The 14,337-nt window shown below is 51.6% G+C and overlaps 1 protein-coding gene across 12 annotated transcripts in view; it reads left to right on the forward strand.

Moving 5' to 3' along the window:
- Positions 1 to 14,337, forward strand: part of PCNT (pericentrin) — a 104,758-nt gene that overhangs the window by 23,175 nt on the left and 67,246 nt on the right. For 8 of the 12 annotated variants that reach the window (XM_061423983.1, XM_061424002.1, XM_061424048.1 and 5 more), the window contains exons 11-15: positions 967 to 1,108; positions 1,932 to 2,149; positions 5,080 to 5,549; positions 6,762 to 7,320; positions 10,846 to 10,956. In XM_061423983.1, coding sequence (XP_061279967.1) covers positions 967 to 1,108; positions 1,932 to 2,149; positions 5,080 to 5,549; positions 6,762 to 7,320; positions 10,846 to 10,956 — 1,500 coding nt within the window. The remainder of the gene's footprint in view (positions 1 to 966; positions 1,109 to 1,931; positions 2,150 to 5,079; positions 5,550 to 6,761; positions 7,321 to 10,845; positions 10,957 to 14,337) is intronic. The other 4 variants (XM_061424039.1, XM_061424060.1, XM_061424076.1 and 1 more) reach the window with 2 other exon arrangements.

The raw sequence follows: 14,337 nt of genomic DNA on the forward strand, positions 1-14,337 counted from the left end.
GCTGGGTGTGGGGCCCCTCACGCCCCTCTGGCCAGCGCTGACCCTGGCCAGTAAATCTCTGGCTGCGACTGCTGGGTTGTCACTGAGCCAGGATGTCTTTTTACGTGTTTGGGTGTCGCTGCCGTGTTTCTGCCGGTTTCTCCAAAGCTGGCAGCCCTTGCTCTCGGCTCCCTGCCCCCACTCTGCTGTGTTTTGTTTTTGTTTTGTCGTCTGCCACTGGCCATTGCTCGGCGGGGGTGATGTCTGGCTCCTTCTCTTTCCCTGAACGGTGAGTCTCTCTCACCCGACTTGCTGGGTCTGCTCTTCCACTCAGAAGCCTGACCCACTGTGCTCTGAGTGAGGGGGGCACTTGATTCCGTCCATCAGTCAGGTTGTTTTTTCCAGTGACCATACGAGGACTTCAGTCTTGATTAAAGGATGATTTGAGCTTATTGACAGCTGGGTGTTTAGACTGATGGGACCCTCTGTTGATTCTGAGGGAGATGAGTGACAGGTTGCCTCTTGGAGGGAGCAGGAAGGGCTGACCCAGCCTCGGGCCCCTCTGCCCTCCCTCCCATCCTCGCATGAGGACGCTCGGGACTCTGTGTCCAGGAGCATCATTGAGAGGAGTGGCCCAACATGGGCTCTGGATGGGAAGCGTGGAGCAGGGAGTGAGGGGACCCGGGGCGGAGTGGGAACCCTTCAGCCGAGGGCCTTGGCCGTACAGCTGGCCCAGCAGGTCTGACCCCGGGACGTGGAGGGTGGGCCCTGGGTTCCAGTGGGTGTGGGTGCAGGGAGGCCCTGAGCCCACAGCTGACTCCAGGGGATATGCCTGCCTCCCTTCTGGGAGTGGGACGTGGGGGCAGTAGGCAGTGTGGACGTGTGAGGTTCAGGAAGGCGGGTTCCATGGGGGACTCTGTGGGAGGCAGGGTCAGGGAACCAGGCTGAGAGGCTCTTTACAAGGTTTCCTCTGTGATTTCCCCAAAGGAGAGCCTGGGTTTGCGCACACGCACACGGTTAGAAGAAAATCACCAGTGCCAACTAGCAGCGGGGACGTCCTCCCAGGATGCCCAGCAGGAAGCGTTGGAAGGAGAGCTGCCCACAGGGCCTTCGGAGGAGCCCGGCCAAGGTATGTCCTTAAGTGCTGCTGTGGCGGCCAGCCTGCAGGGGTGTTCTGGGCCATGACCGCATCCCACGAGAGCCACCGGCACTACACACGATGGCTGTTGACTCTGTAGCGGGGGCGCTGGAGGCCCTTCCCTGGGGTTGAGGAGCAGGCCCTGTGTGTCAGGAGAGGGTCTGCCCAGGCAGCAGCATAGGGTCCCTGGGGGCCATGGGGATGGAGAAGCTGTGGTCATCCTGGGCATGGACTGGGGCCCAGGAGAGCAGATGCATGACTGGCCCTGGACACGGAGCCCGGGAAAGGGTGGGTCCTGCGTCAAGCTGAGGAGGCAAGTCCACGTGTCCTGCCTTGAGGGCCTGAGGCTCAGGGTCCAGCCCAGGGTCCCCTGGAGCTGTGTGGGCCTGTGGAAGGCTAGCACATGGCCCCAAGAGGGGGTCACACCTGCTGGTGCCCAGTCCTGCTTGTTCTCCTTCCTGCGTGAGCAGTGTCCCATGGCTGCTGCTCGGCATCTTCTGGTCCCCTGAGTTGCGCCCCGTGCCTCTTCCTCCAGCCTGGAGCAGTGATGAGCCCTGGCCAGAGCAGCTCTGGGGGGCCGATTCCTCGGTACCCAGACCAGAGGGGCAGCAGCGGGTGTGGACAGCTCGGGACAGGTCTGCTCGTCTGCTTCTGGTGCACAGTGCCCATGGGGCTGCAGACGGGTGTGTCGTGTCCCCTTCTGGTACCGTGCTCCCACAGGGGTTTCAGGGTCTACGTGCAGTTGTCTGGGGCTTCTGACAGTGTCCTGTCTGTTGGAGGGTCAGCCTGATGATTCTGCCCCTGGTCCCCACAGAGCTTGCCCGGGAGCCTCTCCTGTGTGCGCAGAGCATGGCCTTGGAGTTGGAGACGGAGGTGCCGGCTGGAGACATGGATCTGGAAACTGCACACAGGGCTCAGCTTGTGCTTCTTCCAGTGGACCTCAAGAAAGAAATCGATCTCTTAAAAGTAGAAAATAGAAATTTACAGGAGAAGTTGCAGCGTGAAATCTACCTGAAAGAGGACTTGGAGAAAGTAAGTTGAAATGGCTTACCTTGCAGCGATGCTCGCGTCCATAGGGCCACATGTGAACTGGCCAGGTCAGCACGAGCCCCAAGGTCAGCGCCACCCTCTGCCCTGTAGCAGTGTTTGCTGGGTGCCTCCCTTGGGTCGGGATGGGCTGCCACCTAAGCTTGGACCCAACTGTGTAATCCTAACTCTTAGAGAGGCTGCAGGCTTAGGGGAACTGACCGGGTCCTCATAGGGGTGCCAGGGTGGGTGGCAAAGCCACCTTCAGGCCTTGTCCATTGCGTCTTCTGTGCTGTTCCAGCTGCCAGGCTCTCTCCATTGACTGAGACTTGCAGCCGTGCACATGCAGTGATGAGACCCTGGCCCACAGCTTAGGCGCCTCCCCTAAATTACTAGTGGCCTCGCCGAGGCCTGGAGACGTGGAGTTGAGGTGACTGTCTCAGTGTTTCTTCTGCAAGGCCCAGGGTGGCCATCTGGGCAGTTCTGTGGCTGCCCCGCTCCTCCTCCCTGTGATGCTGTCCCAGGTCCTCCTCCATCGAGGCCGAGTTTCACGGGCAGATCACGTGTTGTCCCCCTACTCACGCGCTGGGCGTGAGGATGGGCATGTGAAGGCCTGCAGCCTCACAGGGGGTCCCTGAAGGACAGACTCTGCTTGATGGATTTTTACGTTCAAGTGTCTGAGTGCTTCCTGGGCCACTGTTTGATCTCCTCGTGTGAACTGTCGAGAGGAATGTGGAGCGAGCTCTCTCTCCATTTAGCTCTCACGGTGTATACTGTGTTTTGGAGTTCTGTGAACTGCACCTTTATGGTCATTGTGTCTTCTTGGGAAATCAGGCTTTCATCATGAGTGAAATGCCCCGTTTCTGGTGTAGTTTCTTTGTGCTGAAATCTACCTGCTCTCTGATCGGTGCAGTGTGTTTTCTTTGATGCAGCATCTTCTTTTGTCCGTTTTACTTTTTACCTTTGACTGTATCTACCTGGAATTAGTGCCAACCCCACGGGTCAAGGGCTCAGTCCCAGAAGGCTGCCCCTGACCCCTTCAGAGGCAGCGGCCTCCCCTTCTTCTCCGTGTTGGGCCAACGTGTGCGCTTAGGCCTTCTGGGCTGGTCTGTGTCTGTCTTCTGTCCTATATGACCTTCTGCTCGTATATGACCAGGCACCAGCCTCAGAATTGGGCTGGATTCCGGCACCTCCTGCCCTGTCCTGGTGCGCTTCCCCCTCACTTCCCGGCTCTTCTGGTTCAAACAAGGAGCATTTCCAGGTGCATGTCCATGGCACAGGTGGGTTGGTCACCCAGGGCATTTCTTTACTCTGGGTGTCGGGACCCCTAGCCCTGGATCTCCTGGATCTTATCCAGAGCCTGCAATTGTTTCCTCTGATTAGAGCTGACTCTCAGCTGTCACCAAGAGCAGGCCCTAAAGTGTAATGACTTGAATAACTGGTTGAGGTCAGTTTGACAGACCTTTCTGGTTTTGTTTTGTTTCTTCTCAATGATTGATCAGTATGCTGACCTACTTTCTTTCCTGTTTTGAAAATTAGGATATTTGTGTGTGCAGCTTTCTGGTTCGTGTCCCTTTTCATACAACACCTTTAAGACTGTTGGTTTCAGCTCACCAGCCTCTTGCTCAGGTCCCTTCTAGAACCTGGATCGTTCGTGGTGCAAGTCCAGAGGCTTGGCCTTACTGTCTGTTGCTCGCCTGTGAGCTGTGCTGCCTGGTGGTGGTTCTGCTGAGGGAGGGGGGTCGCCTCCCCTTGATGGGAGGTCCCTCTCATGTCTGAGCCCCTGAGCTGGTCTTGACACTGCAGAGGAGGCCCCCCTTTGACTGTGTTCAGACCTGCCAGCCCTAGAGTTAACAGTTGGGGCCAGATGCTGGGCAATGGACACGGTTAACATAGCCAGATAGTCTTAGATTTGTGCCTTTTAGTCTCCATCATTCCCATCAGCGTGAGAAACACTCCCATCGCTCTGTTCACGTATGTTGTGGGACTGTGTTGTTCAGTCACTTAGTTGTGTACAGCTCTTTGCGACCCCATGGACTGCAGCATGCCAGGCTTCTCTGTCCTTCAGCATCTCCTGGAGCTTGCTCAGACTCATGCCCATCGAGTTGGTGATACCATGCAACCATCTCGTCCTCTGTTGTCCCCTTCTCCTTGTGCCTTTGATCTTTCAGGGTCTTTTCTAATGAGTCAGCTCTTCACGTCAGGTGGCCAAAGTATCAGAGCTTCAGCTTCAACATCAGTCCTTCCAGTGAATATTCGGGACTGATTTCCTCTAGGATTGAATGGTTGGATCTCCTTGCAGTCCAGGGGATTCTCAAGAGTCTTCTCCAACACCACAGTTCAAAAGCGGTAATTCTTTGGCACTCAGCTTTCTTATGGTCCAACTCTCATATCCATACATGACCACTGGAAAAACCATAGCCTTGACTAGATGGACCTTTGTTGGCAAAGTAATGTCTCTGCTTTTCAATATGCTGTCTAGGTTGGTTATAGCTTTTCTTCCAAGGAGCAAGTGTTTTTTAATTTCCTGGCGGTACTCACCATCAGCAGTGATTTTGGAGCCCACGAGAAGAAAGTCTCTCACTGTTTCCATTGTTTCCCCATCTATTTGCCATGAAGTGATGGGACCAGGTGCCATGATCTTAGTTTTCTGAATGTTGACTTTTAAGCCAACTTTTTCACCTTCATCAAGAGGCTCTTTAGTTCCTCTTTGCTTTTTACAATAAGTGTGGTGTCATCTGCATGTCTGAGGTTATTGATATTTCTCCCAGCAATCTTCATTCCAGCTTGTGCTTCATCCAGCCCAGCACTGTGGGACTAGTGCTTCTATTAATAGCTGACAGAGCTTCTCTGTCTTCAGAGATGGATTTGGGTTTTTGTGGCCAGTGATCTTTTCATTTAATTTCTTCTTCTTAAAAAAAATTGTGTGGTTGCAGGTGAAACAGAATTTAGTTGAAGCTCACCAGGAAGAACTAAAGAGTGCTGAGGAGAGGATTGAGCAAATAAAACAGGAACTCAGGGAGAGAGAGGCTCAGTGGAAAGTTACAAGTGAGGACCTGCGGAGAGGGGCCGAAGAGAAGCTGACAAAGATGCTCCTTGACCTGCGAGAACAGGTGGAGTCTGAGAAGCGGTCCATGATGAACAGGTTTGAGCTTCGAGAATCCGAAATGAGGCAACTTCAGGACCAGCAGGCAGCTCAGATCCTGGACCTGGAGGGGTCACTGGTGGAACAACAGGGCCGCCTGCGGCAGCTGGAACTCGGACTCACCGGAGACGAGTCTCTGCGGTGCAGCCATTGTGGCCGGGAGCTGGGCTGCAGCCCGGCCCCTGGGGCCCAGGACCAGGAGCTCGCCATTCTCCACCTAAAGGAGGACTGCGCCCTCCAGCTGAAGGTGGCCCAGAGCAGGTGGGTGCCATCCGTATAGCAGCCTGTTATGTTCAGAGCCGCCTACCCGCCTGGCCAGTGAGGCAAGGCAGGTCCCCTCCCTGAGCCCCCCAAGGGTGAGGCGGGTCTCCAGGAGGGTGAGGCAGACCCCCGGGAGGGTGTGTGTGGCTCCCAGGGCTGCAGGCCTCTGGCAGGAATGGCATCCCTATCCTTTCTGTGGGGCCTGTGTTCCATGAGCCATGTGGCCACGTGTGCATCTTTGACAAGCGTGTGTGTTCTTTGCACGTTTTAGTTTTTTAGTAGCAGAACTTCAGCCTTTTTATCCTAAGATTGTGTGGCTTATTCATGAATTTTTGTGTTTTTTAAACTCATTAAAAAAATGAACAGCATTTCTCAACTACGTACATACTTCCCTGAAGTTTTTAAGTAGGCCTAGGATGATGTTGGTCTGCTGCCTCTTTGCAGACCTGGGCTGTAGTGCCCAGGGGTGGGTGATGAGTGCTGGGATCGTTGGAGCTGCTTCTTGTGTGTCATCTGCTCCCCAGCGTCTCGAGGCAGGTGCACAGACTCCTGGCCTGGGGTCTGAGGGTTGAGTTCAAACCCTGACCCACCATGTGAGCTGGATGGACACAGATGCTATGGGCAGGCTCACGAGACCTTAGTATCCTCCTCATGGGCTCATCTGTGGAGAGGCTGTCATGGTGGCTGGTGGGCAGTTGGTACCTGAGACATGTCCCAGCTCTTGTCATTCGCCTGGTGTGTCACAGCACCTGTGCAGAGTCTCCCCTGTTCCTGCTGGGGCTCTGTGTGCCTCCTGACTCTGCTCCCAGCCAGTCCCACTGCCTCATGCCCGAGTCACCCTGTGGAAGCTGGTTTCTGAGTCTTCTGAACACTCTTTGCAGCCCTGGGGCTCCTGTAGGGCATGCCACCCCTTCCCTGTTGAGGTCTTCTCTTGGCCGAGTGGCGATCAGATACTGCTTCCTGCAATATCTGTGATTTCTGGCTGGGGCTGTGCCCTGCACTCTAGTTTGTGGCCGGGGATGCTGGGCTCTGGCCTGAGCTCTTCTGGCTTTGTGAGCCCTTCCCTGTTGGCTCGCGGCTGGTGGTGGTGCCCAGGGAGGAGGGAGAACAGGTGGGATCCGGGCAGGGTGGCCTCTCCCCTGGCAGCGGGCTCCCCAGCGGTGCTCTTGTGGCTACGTGATGGCTCTGTGTTCACTTGGCTTGTTGTCTCAGGTTTTTGGAAGAACGTAGAGCGATCACAGAGAAACTGGCCGCAGAGCAAGATGCCTTCCTGCGGGAGGCCCAGGAGCAGCATGCGCACGAGCTGCGGCTCCTCCAGGAGGGGCACCAGCGGCATATCCTGTCCCTGACCGCGGAACTGGAGACCAGGCGCCAGGCCGAGGTGGACGCGCTGAGGTCCTCGTTAGAGCGTGAGCGGTTGGCCTTGGCAGAGGCGCGTGAGGCCGAGTTGCAGGTGAAACACGCTGCTGACATCAATGTGTTGGAGGCCAGACATGCGTCACACCTGGATGCTCTGCGCTTGCAGTACCTGTCTGAGCTGCAGGCTGTGCAGGGCAGGCACCGGCAGGCCCTGGAGCTGCTGCGCCTGGACCTGGAGGAGCGGCTGCAGAAGGAGGACGTGGCTCACCACGCGGTCTTGACCCAGGTGCTGGAGCTGCTGGAGCTGCGATGTGCTGAAGAGCCTCAGCCTGCAGAGGACAGCCTGAGAGGGGATGGGAGCGTGGAGCCCCAGGAGGGCGTGAGAGCCGTCCGGCTGTCCATGGCTCACAAGGTGAGGTGTGTGGGTGGGGCGGGGACAGGGACTTTGCCCTTCCCTAGGAGCCGCTCGTGTCAGCTGCACGCGTGTCTGTCTGGTGCCCCTGCCCTCTGCCCACTGCCGCTCACCAGTCATGGGTTTCCTGGTGAGGCAGGTACAGGACAGTGAGTTTTATGGCATTTCTTGGTCGCAGCTCCTTGGTGAAGACTTCTGGCAGCTGGTGCCCACGTGTGGCGTTTCCTGTGAGCTTGCAGTGGGTTCAGTGTCCTCCCTGGGGCTTGTGTTGTTTCTGTGAGGTAGAGCACTTTGTCTTATGTCTGGGGCGGTCTGTGTCAGGCAGCGATTGTCCCCGTGGTGGGTGCTCTCTGGAGGTGGCCCTGTGGCCCTGCCAACACCAGGCTTGCCTTGTCTGCAGGCCCCTGGTCCCGTGCGTTGTGAGCAGGACGTATTTAGTTGGTTAGAAGTTGAAGTCAGCGTGGGGGCACATTGCTCTGCACTGACTCGGCAGATGTGCGTGCCCGGCCCTCAGAAACCGTCCTGTTCTGGTGACTTCGTGCTTTGTCACGTCACAAGTAGGTATTCCAGGTCGCAAAGCAGGAAACCTCAGCCTTGCGGAAACACAGATACCAGAATTTTCGTTTCCAACTGAGACGTGCTTTACGTACGAGGGGATGTTCCCAGGAGGGTTTCGTCCTCTGCTGTGGTTCAGCTTGTCTAAGGATGGGAGGAAAAGGGCAACCTAACCTGTGGAGGGGGTGGGGTTTCACTTCAGACGTTGGCTCTGCCTGTCCTGTGTGGTCTGTGGGCGAGACCGTGAGTGAGTTCCAGGAGGGCTGGGCAGGCTCTCGTGGGGTCGTGAGCCTCTGGGCCTCCCTGGGTGCAGCCCAGGGCAGGTGTCCCTGGGTTGAGGTGCCCCCAGGCTGGTCGGCTTCTGAGCCATCAGCTGTCAGCTTCCGTTCCTCCCAGGCAGAAGGGTACTTGGGGAAGGGGCTTTGTTCCCAACCCGTGGATTTAAACTGGATTCCTTCAGTTTATAGGGTTTGAAGAAAATAAAGTTTTGAAAGAACATTGAGAGGGGGAAGCGTGTCTCTTACATGGGAAAACCGTGTGTTTTAAACCATGCCTTTATTTCATTAGTGTAAAATGTGCTCATAGGAGGCATGAGGGGTGAGGGTGTGTGGGACAGAGGCGTGTGGGGTGCAGTGACCTGTGGATGTGGCCCCTGGAGGAGGGCAGGGCACATGCCAGGGTCCTGCTCCCTGGGCAGCAGTACCATGCAGCCTGGCAGGGTCTCAGGGACGGTCACGTGACTATGATGCAGCGACAGGAGGCCCCACAGGGGGTGCCCCTCGCAGAGGGGTGGCTGTGGGTGGGCAGTGCGCCTCCTTCTGGGCACTGGTGGCTTCAGGAATGACCTAGGGGTCAGACCCTGGCCCCCACAGGGGTGCTGGTGACATCACAGAGCCGCTGGGCCTCATAAGCTTCTCTCTATCACAGTGCCAAGGGTCTTGCATGAAGTCCGTGTGGAGTGGGTGCCGGGCGGGCCTCACACCTGCTGAGAGGTTTATTTACTGGCTGAAGACCCTTCCCTCCAGGAAACTGTGGTTCCTGTTCATTCACCCTGCCTGTCCTGTTGCCTGTTGGTGACGCACATGTCACGCGTGCTCCTTGGCCAAAACTTTTGTACCTGTGTGTAGACTCTTGTTCAAGCATTGAGAGCACTCGGGGAGTATTTCTCTAGTTGTGTGTTGAAGTACATCATCCCTTTGCTAGGAGGGATATTTAAGCATTAGATACTGTCTTAAGTGACCTTTTTGTCTCGCTCATCTCACATGAGAAAACAGCTGGGTTTGTGGGGAGGTGAGATATGCCATTTCTTCCCATTTTAACTTTGCTTTGGAGAAAATTTCAACAGAAACAGAGAATAGTTCAGGACGGGACTGCCCACGGGGTACATGCCATACTCAGTGCATCAAGCCACCCAAATATACCAGAAGCATGCTCCATGCTGCCCTGCAGAATTAATAGTGACCTCTTAATTTCATCACAGATCCAGCCTGAGATCCAGTTTCTTTCTGGGGTAGGTCAAATTGGGATACAGGCAGAGGTGGGAGAACAGTTCTGGTCCAGATCTACACATGGGACAGGAGAATAGTTCATGCCCACATCTACACCTGGGCCGGGAGAACAGTTCATGCCCTGGTCTACACCTGGGCTGGGAGAATAGTTCATGCCCATGTCTACACATGGTCCCAGAGAATAGTTCATGCCCATGTCTGCACACGGGCCCGGGAGAATAGTTCATGCCCATGTCTGCACACGGGCCCGGAGAATAGTTCATGCCCATGTCTGCACACGGGCCCGGAGAATAGTTCATGCCCATGTCTGCACACGGGCCCGGAGAATAGTTCATGCCCATGTCTGCACACGGGCCCGGAGAATAGTTCATGCCCATGTCTGCACACGGGCCCGGAGAATAGTTCATGCCCATGTCTGCACACGGGCCCGGAGAATAGTTCATGCCCATGTCTGCACACGGGCCCGGAGAATAGTTCAGGTTTGTGTCTACACTCAGGACAGGAGGATAGTCCATGTCTACACCCGGGCAGGGAGGATAGTCCGTGTCTGTACCTGGGCTGGGAGGATATTTGCAGGCAGTATTTGCCACCTTCTGCCCTCTTCCCGCAGGCTATCCTTGCAGACAGATACTCGATGAAGCCTTGCTGGGTGTCTCCCGGGTGCCGTGGTCATTGTTCCCAAAATAGCAGGGACGCGCTGTTCTTCCTCTGCGAGCGGGTTTTATCTGGGCCACAAATACCTCGCACCTGTTTGAGAAGCAGTGTCACTCATCAGAAGAGTTGTTTACCCAGGGCTGTGAGATTGTTTACTTTGCAGGTTACTTCTCTCTGGAGTTTGATTGTGAGAATAGTTCTCTGAACACGTAAGCCTGATTTCCTTTTTTAGAGATAAGTGTCCCATGCAGAAGTCTCTCTTATGTTGGTAACGCAGAGCAGGGAAGGAAAGTGGGCGTCAGCTGTCGTGTGCTCACTGTTGGTTGCTCAGGCAGCCTCGCTTTTTCTGGCAAAGCAAATGCTCTGTTCATAGGGTTTTTTAAAACAGTAAGAGACCTGTGGTTGTTTTTGATATACTTTGAATGTCTTCAATTATTAGTTGAATTTGTTTTTAATACTGCGTTGGTGTTCTTTGGACAGTACTGCTTATTTTTTCTTCTGTTGGTGTATCTGTTTTTTTATGATTAAAATATATATCACATTTCCCATAGAATTCTGTGGATTTTTAGAAAAACCTGAAAATAGCTTCTTAGAAACTTCTTCTATTGACTTTACCATTTAGCACATAGCAGATTGAACAGAGTTCAATCTGTAAAACAGAGTTTACTCAGGCAGCCTGTGGAACACTGGTGTGTAGGGAGGTCCTGTGCATCGTCACAGTGAAAACACGTGGAATAAGTGTGAGCTGCAGCCTGCCACATACCCACGTACGTGCTCGTGGCTCAGGTTGACCTTCCTTCCTGCTCAGCAGGAACCCGAGGCCCAGTGCTCAGCTCCCCAGGCGGGGCAGGAAGAGGAGCTGGAGCTGCTGGAGCGTAAGCCAGAAGCCTCACTGGAGCAGCAGGTTGCACTGTTACAGGTACTGGGTCAGGAGCCGTAGTTCGGTTTTATGGTTATCTTTCCTCATCTGCAAAGAATATTTTAGTCTAAATTAATTTTGGTATGCAGAATTAAAGCATATTTTCATTGTTTTAGAAACCAAAGGTTTTTAGGCATCTTTTTTCATTCATTTTTATATTTAAAGTGGCTAGTTAGTCTATCTTTTACTGCTTAGAAATTGTCATTAAGTAGTTGTTCCTTAAGCAACATGGGGTTAGCAGCGCTGATGCTCTACACAGTCGAAAATCTGTATGTCATTTATAGTTGGCCCTCAGTATATGTGGTTCCTCCATATCTGCCATTGCTCTGAATCCCCAGATTCAGCCGCCTGGATTGCATATTTACTGTTGAAACAAAATCTGTGGGACTTCCCTGGTGGTCAGTGGTTAAGACTCTGCACTCCCAGTGCAAGGAGCACAGGTTTGATCCCTGGTCAGGGGACTAGATCCTGCATGCCTCGTGGCATGTGTATAGGTTGAATGTCATGGTTCAGCACCATCTTTGAGAGTCAGCTGTGTATAAATCTGGGGAAGTTGGAGTCCCCTTCATGATCTTGCTTTGGCGACTCAGCAGCTGCCACATCAAGCCTTTTCTTCTTTAATGAGCCTATTTCCAGGAAAGGAACTCTGCACATAAGTGATTTTCACTACTCACAATGATTTTTACTGTGGGTTTGTTTTGTTTTAGATTGCAGCTTTGTTGAGATCATAAAAAGCTCTCTTTTTGAAGTATACAGTACAGTGGTTTTTAGTATATTCACAAAGTTGTATCTTATTCCAAAACATTTGTATCACCAGAAAAGAAACCCCCTACCCATTAGCAGTCTGTCTCCTCTCCCAGCCCCCACAACCACCAGTCTAATTTCTGTGTCTGTAGATTTGCCTTTTCTGGACATTTTATTGAAATCAAATCGTACGATATGTGGTGTTTTGTGTTTGATTTCTCTCACCTGGAATAATGGGTTCTAGATCATACGTGTCACTACTTGGCGGTTTGTTTTCTGTGTGTCTTGTCTCTTCTGTTCCTCTAGTCCTCCATTACTGCCTTCTTCCATTTTAATTTCCTTGATGTTTATCTGTATATATCAGTTCAGTTCAGTTGCTCAGTCATGTCGGACTCTTTGCCACCCCACAGACTGCAGCACGCCAGGCTTCCCTGTCCATCACCCTCCCAGAGCTTGCTCAAACTCTTGTCCATCAAGTTGCTGATACCATCCAACCATCTCATCCTCTGTCATCCCCTTCTCCTCCTGCCTTCAATCTTTCCCAGCATCAGAGTCTTTTCCAGTGAGTCAGTTCTTCGAATCAGGTGGCCAAAGTATTGGAGCTTCAGCTTCAGCATCAGTCCTTCCAATGAATATGTAGGACTGATTTCCTTTAGGATTGACTGATTTGATCTTCTTGCAGTCCAAGGGACTCTCAAAAGTCTACTCCAACACCACAGTTCAAAAACATTAATTCTTCTGTGCTTAGCTTTCTTTATGGTCCAGCTCTTACATCCATACATGACTACGGGAAAAACCATAGCTTTGACTAGACAGACCTTTGTTGGCAAAGTAATGTCTCTGCTTTTTACTATAGTGTTTAGGTTGGTCATAGCTTTTCTTCCAAAGAACAAGCATCTTTTAATTTCATGGCTGCGGTCACCATCTGTAGTGATTTGGGAGCCCAAGAAAATAAAGTCTCACTGTTTTGATTGTTTCCCATCTATTTGCTATGAAGTGATGCGACTGGATGCCATGATTTTCGTTTTTTGAATGTTGAGTTTTAAGCCAGCTTTTTCACTCTCCTCTTATGCTTTCATCAAGAGGCTCTTTAGTTCTTATTCACTTTCTGCCATAAGGGTGGTATCATCTGCATATCTGAGGTTATTGATGTTTCTCCCAGCAATCTTGATTCTAGCTTGTGCTTCATCCAGCCCAGCATTTCGATGATGTACTCTTCATACAAGTTAAATAAGCAGTGTGACAGTATACAGCCTTGTCATATTCCTTGCCCAGTTTGGCACCAGTCTGTTTTTCCATGTCTGGTTTTAACTGTTGCTTCTTGATCTACACACAGATTTTCCAGGAGTTAGGTAATGTGGTCTGGTATTCCTATCTCTTAAAGAATTTTCCGCAGTTTATTGTGATCCACACAGTCAAAGCCTTTGGCATAGTCAATAAAGCAGAAGTAGATGTTTTTCTGGAATTCTCTTGTTCTTTCGATGATCCAGCAGATGTTGGCAATTTGATCTCTGGTTTGCCTGCCTTTTCTAAATCAGCTTGAACATCTGGAAGTTCTTGGTTCATGTACTATTGAAGCCTTGCTTGGAGAATTTTGCGTATTACTTTGCTAGCGTGTGAGGTGGGTTCAGTTGTGCAGTAGTCTGAACATTCTTTGGCATTGCCTTTCTTTGGAATTGGAGTGAAAACTGACCTTTTCCAGTCTTGTGGCCACTGCTGAGTTTTCCAAATTTGCTGGCATATTGAGTGTAGCACTTTCACAGCATCATCTATTAGGATTTAAAATAGCTCAGCTGGCATTTCATCACCCACACTAGCTTTGTTCATAGTGATGTTTCCCAAGGCCCACTTGACTTTGCACTCCAGGATGTCTGGCTCTAGGTGAGTGATCACACCATTGTGGTTATCCACGTCATTAAGATCTTTTTTGTATAGTTTTTCTGTGTATTCTTGCCACCTCTTCTTTTATCTTCAGCTTCTGTTAGGTCCATACTGTTTCTGTCCTTTATTGTGTCCATCTTTGCATGAAATATTCCCTTGGTATCTCTGATTTTCTTGAAGAGATCTCTGTTGTTTTGCTCTATTTCTTTGCATTGATCACTTACGAAGGCTTTCTTCTCTCTCCATATAGCAGTGTAGTTCAGATTAATACCAGCTTGATTTTAATGGTTTGTACAGCTACCCTTTTGCACAGCTCCCGTCCCCGCTCCTTCCTCCTTTGTGCTGATGATGTCATACAAAGAATGTCTGCTCACACTTCGTGCTCACTGCTTTATGCAGTTGTCCTCTAAATCACAGGAGAGAAAAAGACTTAAACAAAAACTGCATTTATTTTGTTTTTTATGTTTACATGTATAGTAACGTTTCCCAGTGTTCTTTATTTATTCTTGTGTATTCAAGTTAATGTCTAGTTTCCTTTCATTTTAGCCTGAAGGACTCTCTTTAGTGTTTTTTCACAGGAAGGTCTGTTAGTGATTAATTCTGTTTTTATTTATCTATGAATGTCGTCATTTCTCCTTCATTTAGAAAGATCATTTCCTGGATATGGAATTCTTGGTTGACATTATTTGGCTTTCAGCACTGTGAACAAGGCATCCTGCTGCCATTCGGCTTCTGGTTTCTGATGAGAAGGGCTTC

The sequence above is a fragment of the Bos javanicus genome, chromosome 1, assembly GCF_032452875.1.
Source record: "Bos javanicus breed banteng chromosome 1, ARS-OSU_banteng_1.0, whole genome shotgun sequence".
Lineage (NCBI taxonomy): Eukaryota > Metazoa > Chordata > Mammalia > Artiodactyla > Bovidae > Bos > Bos javanicus.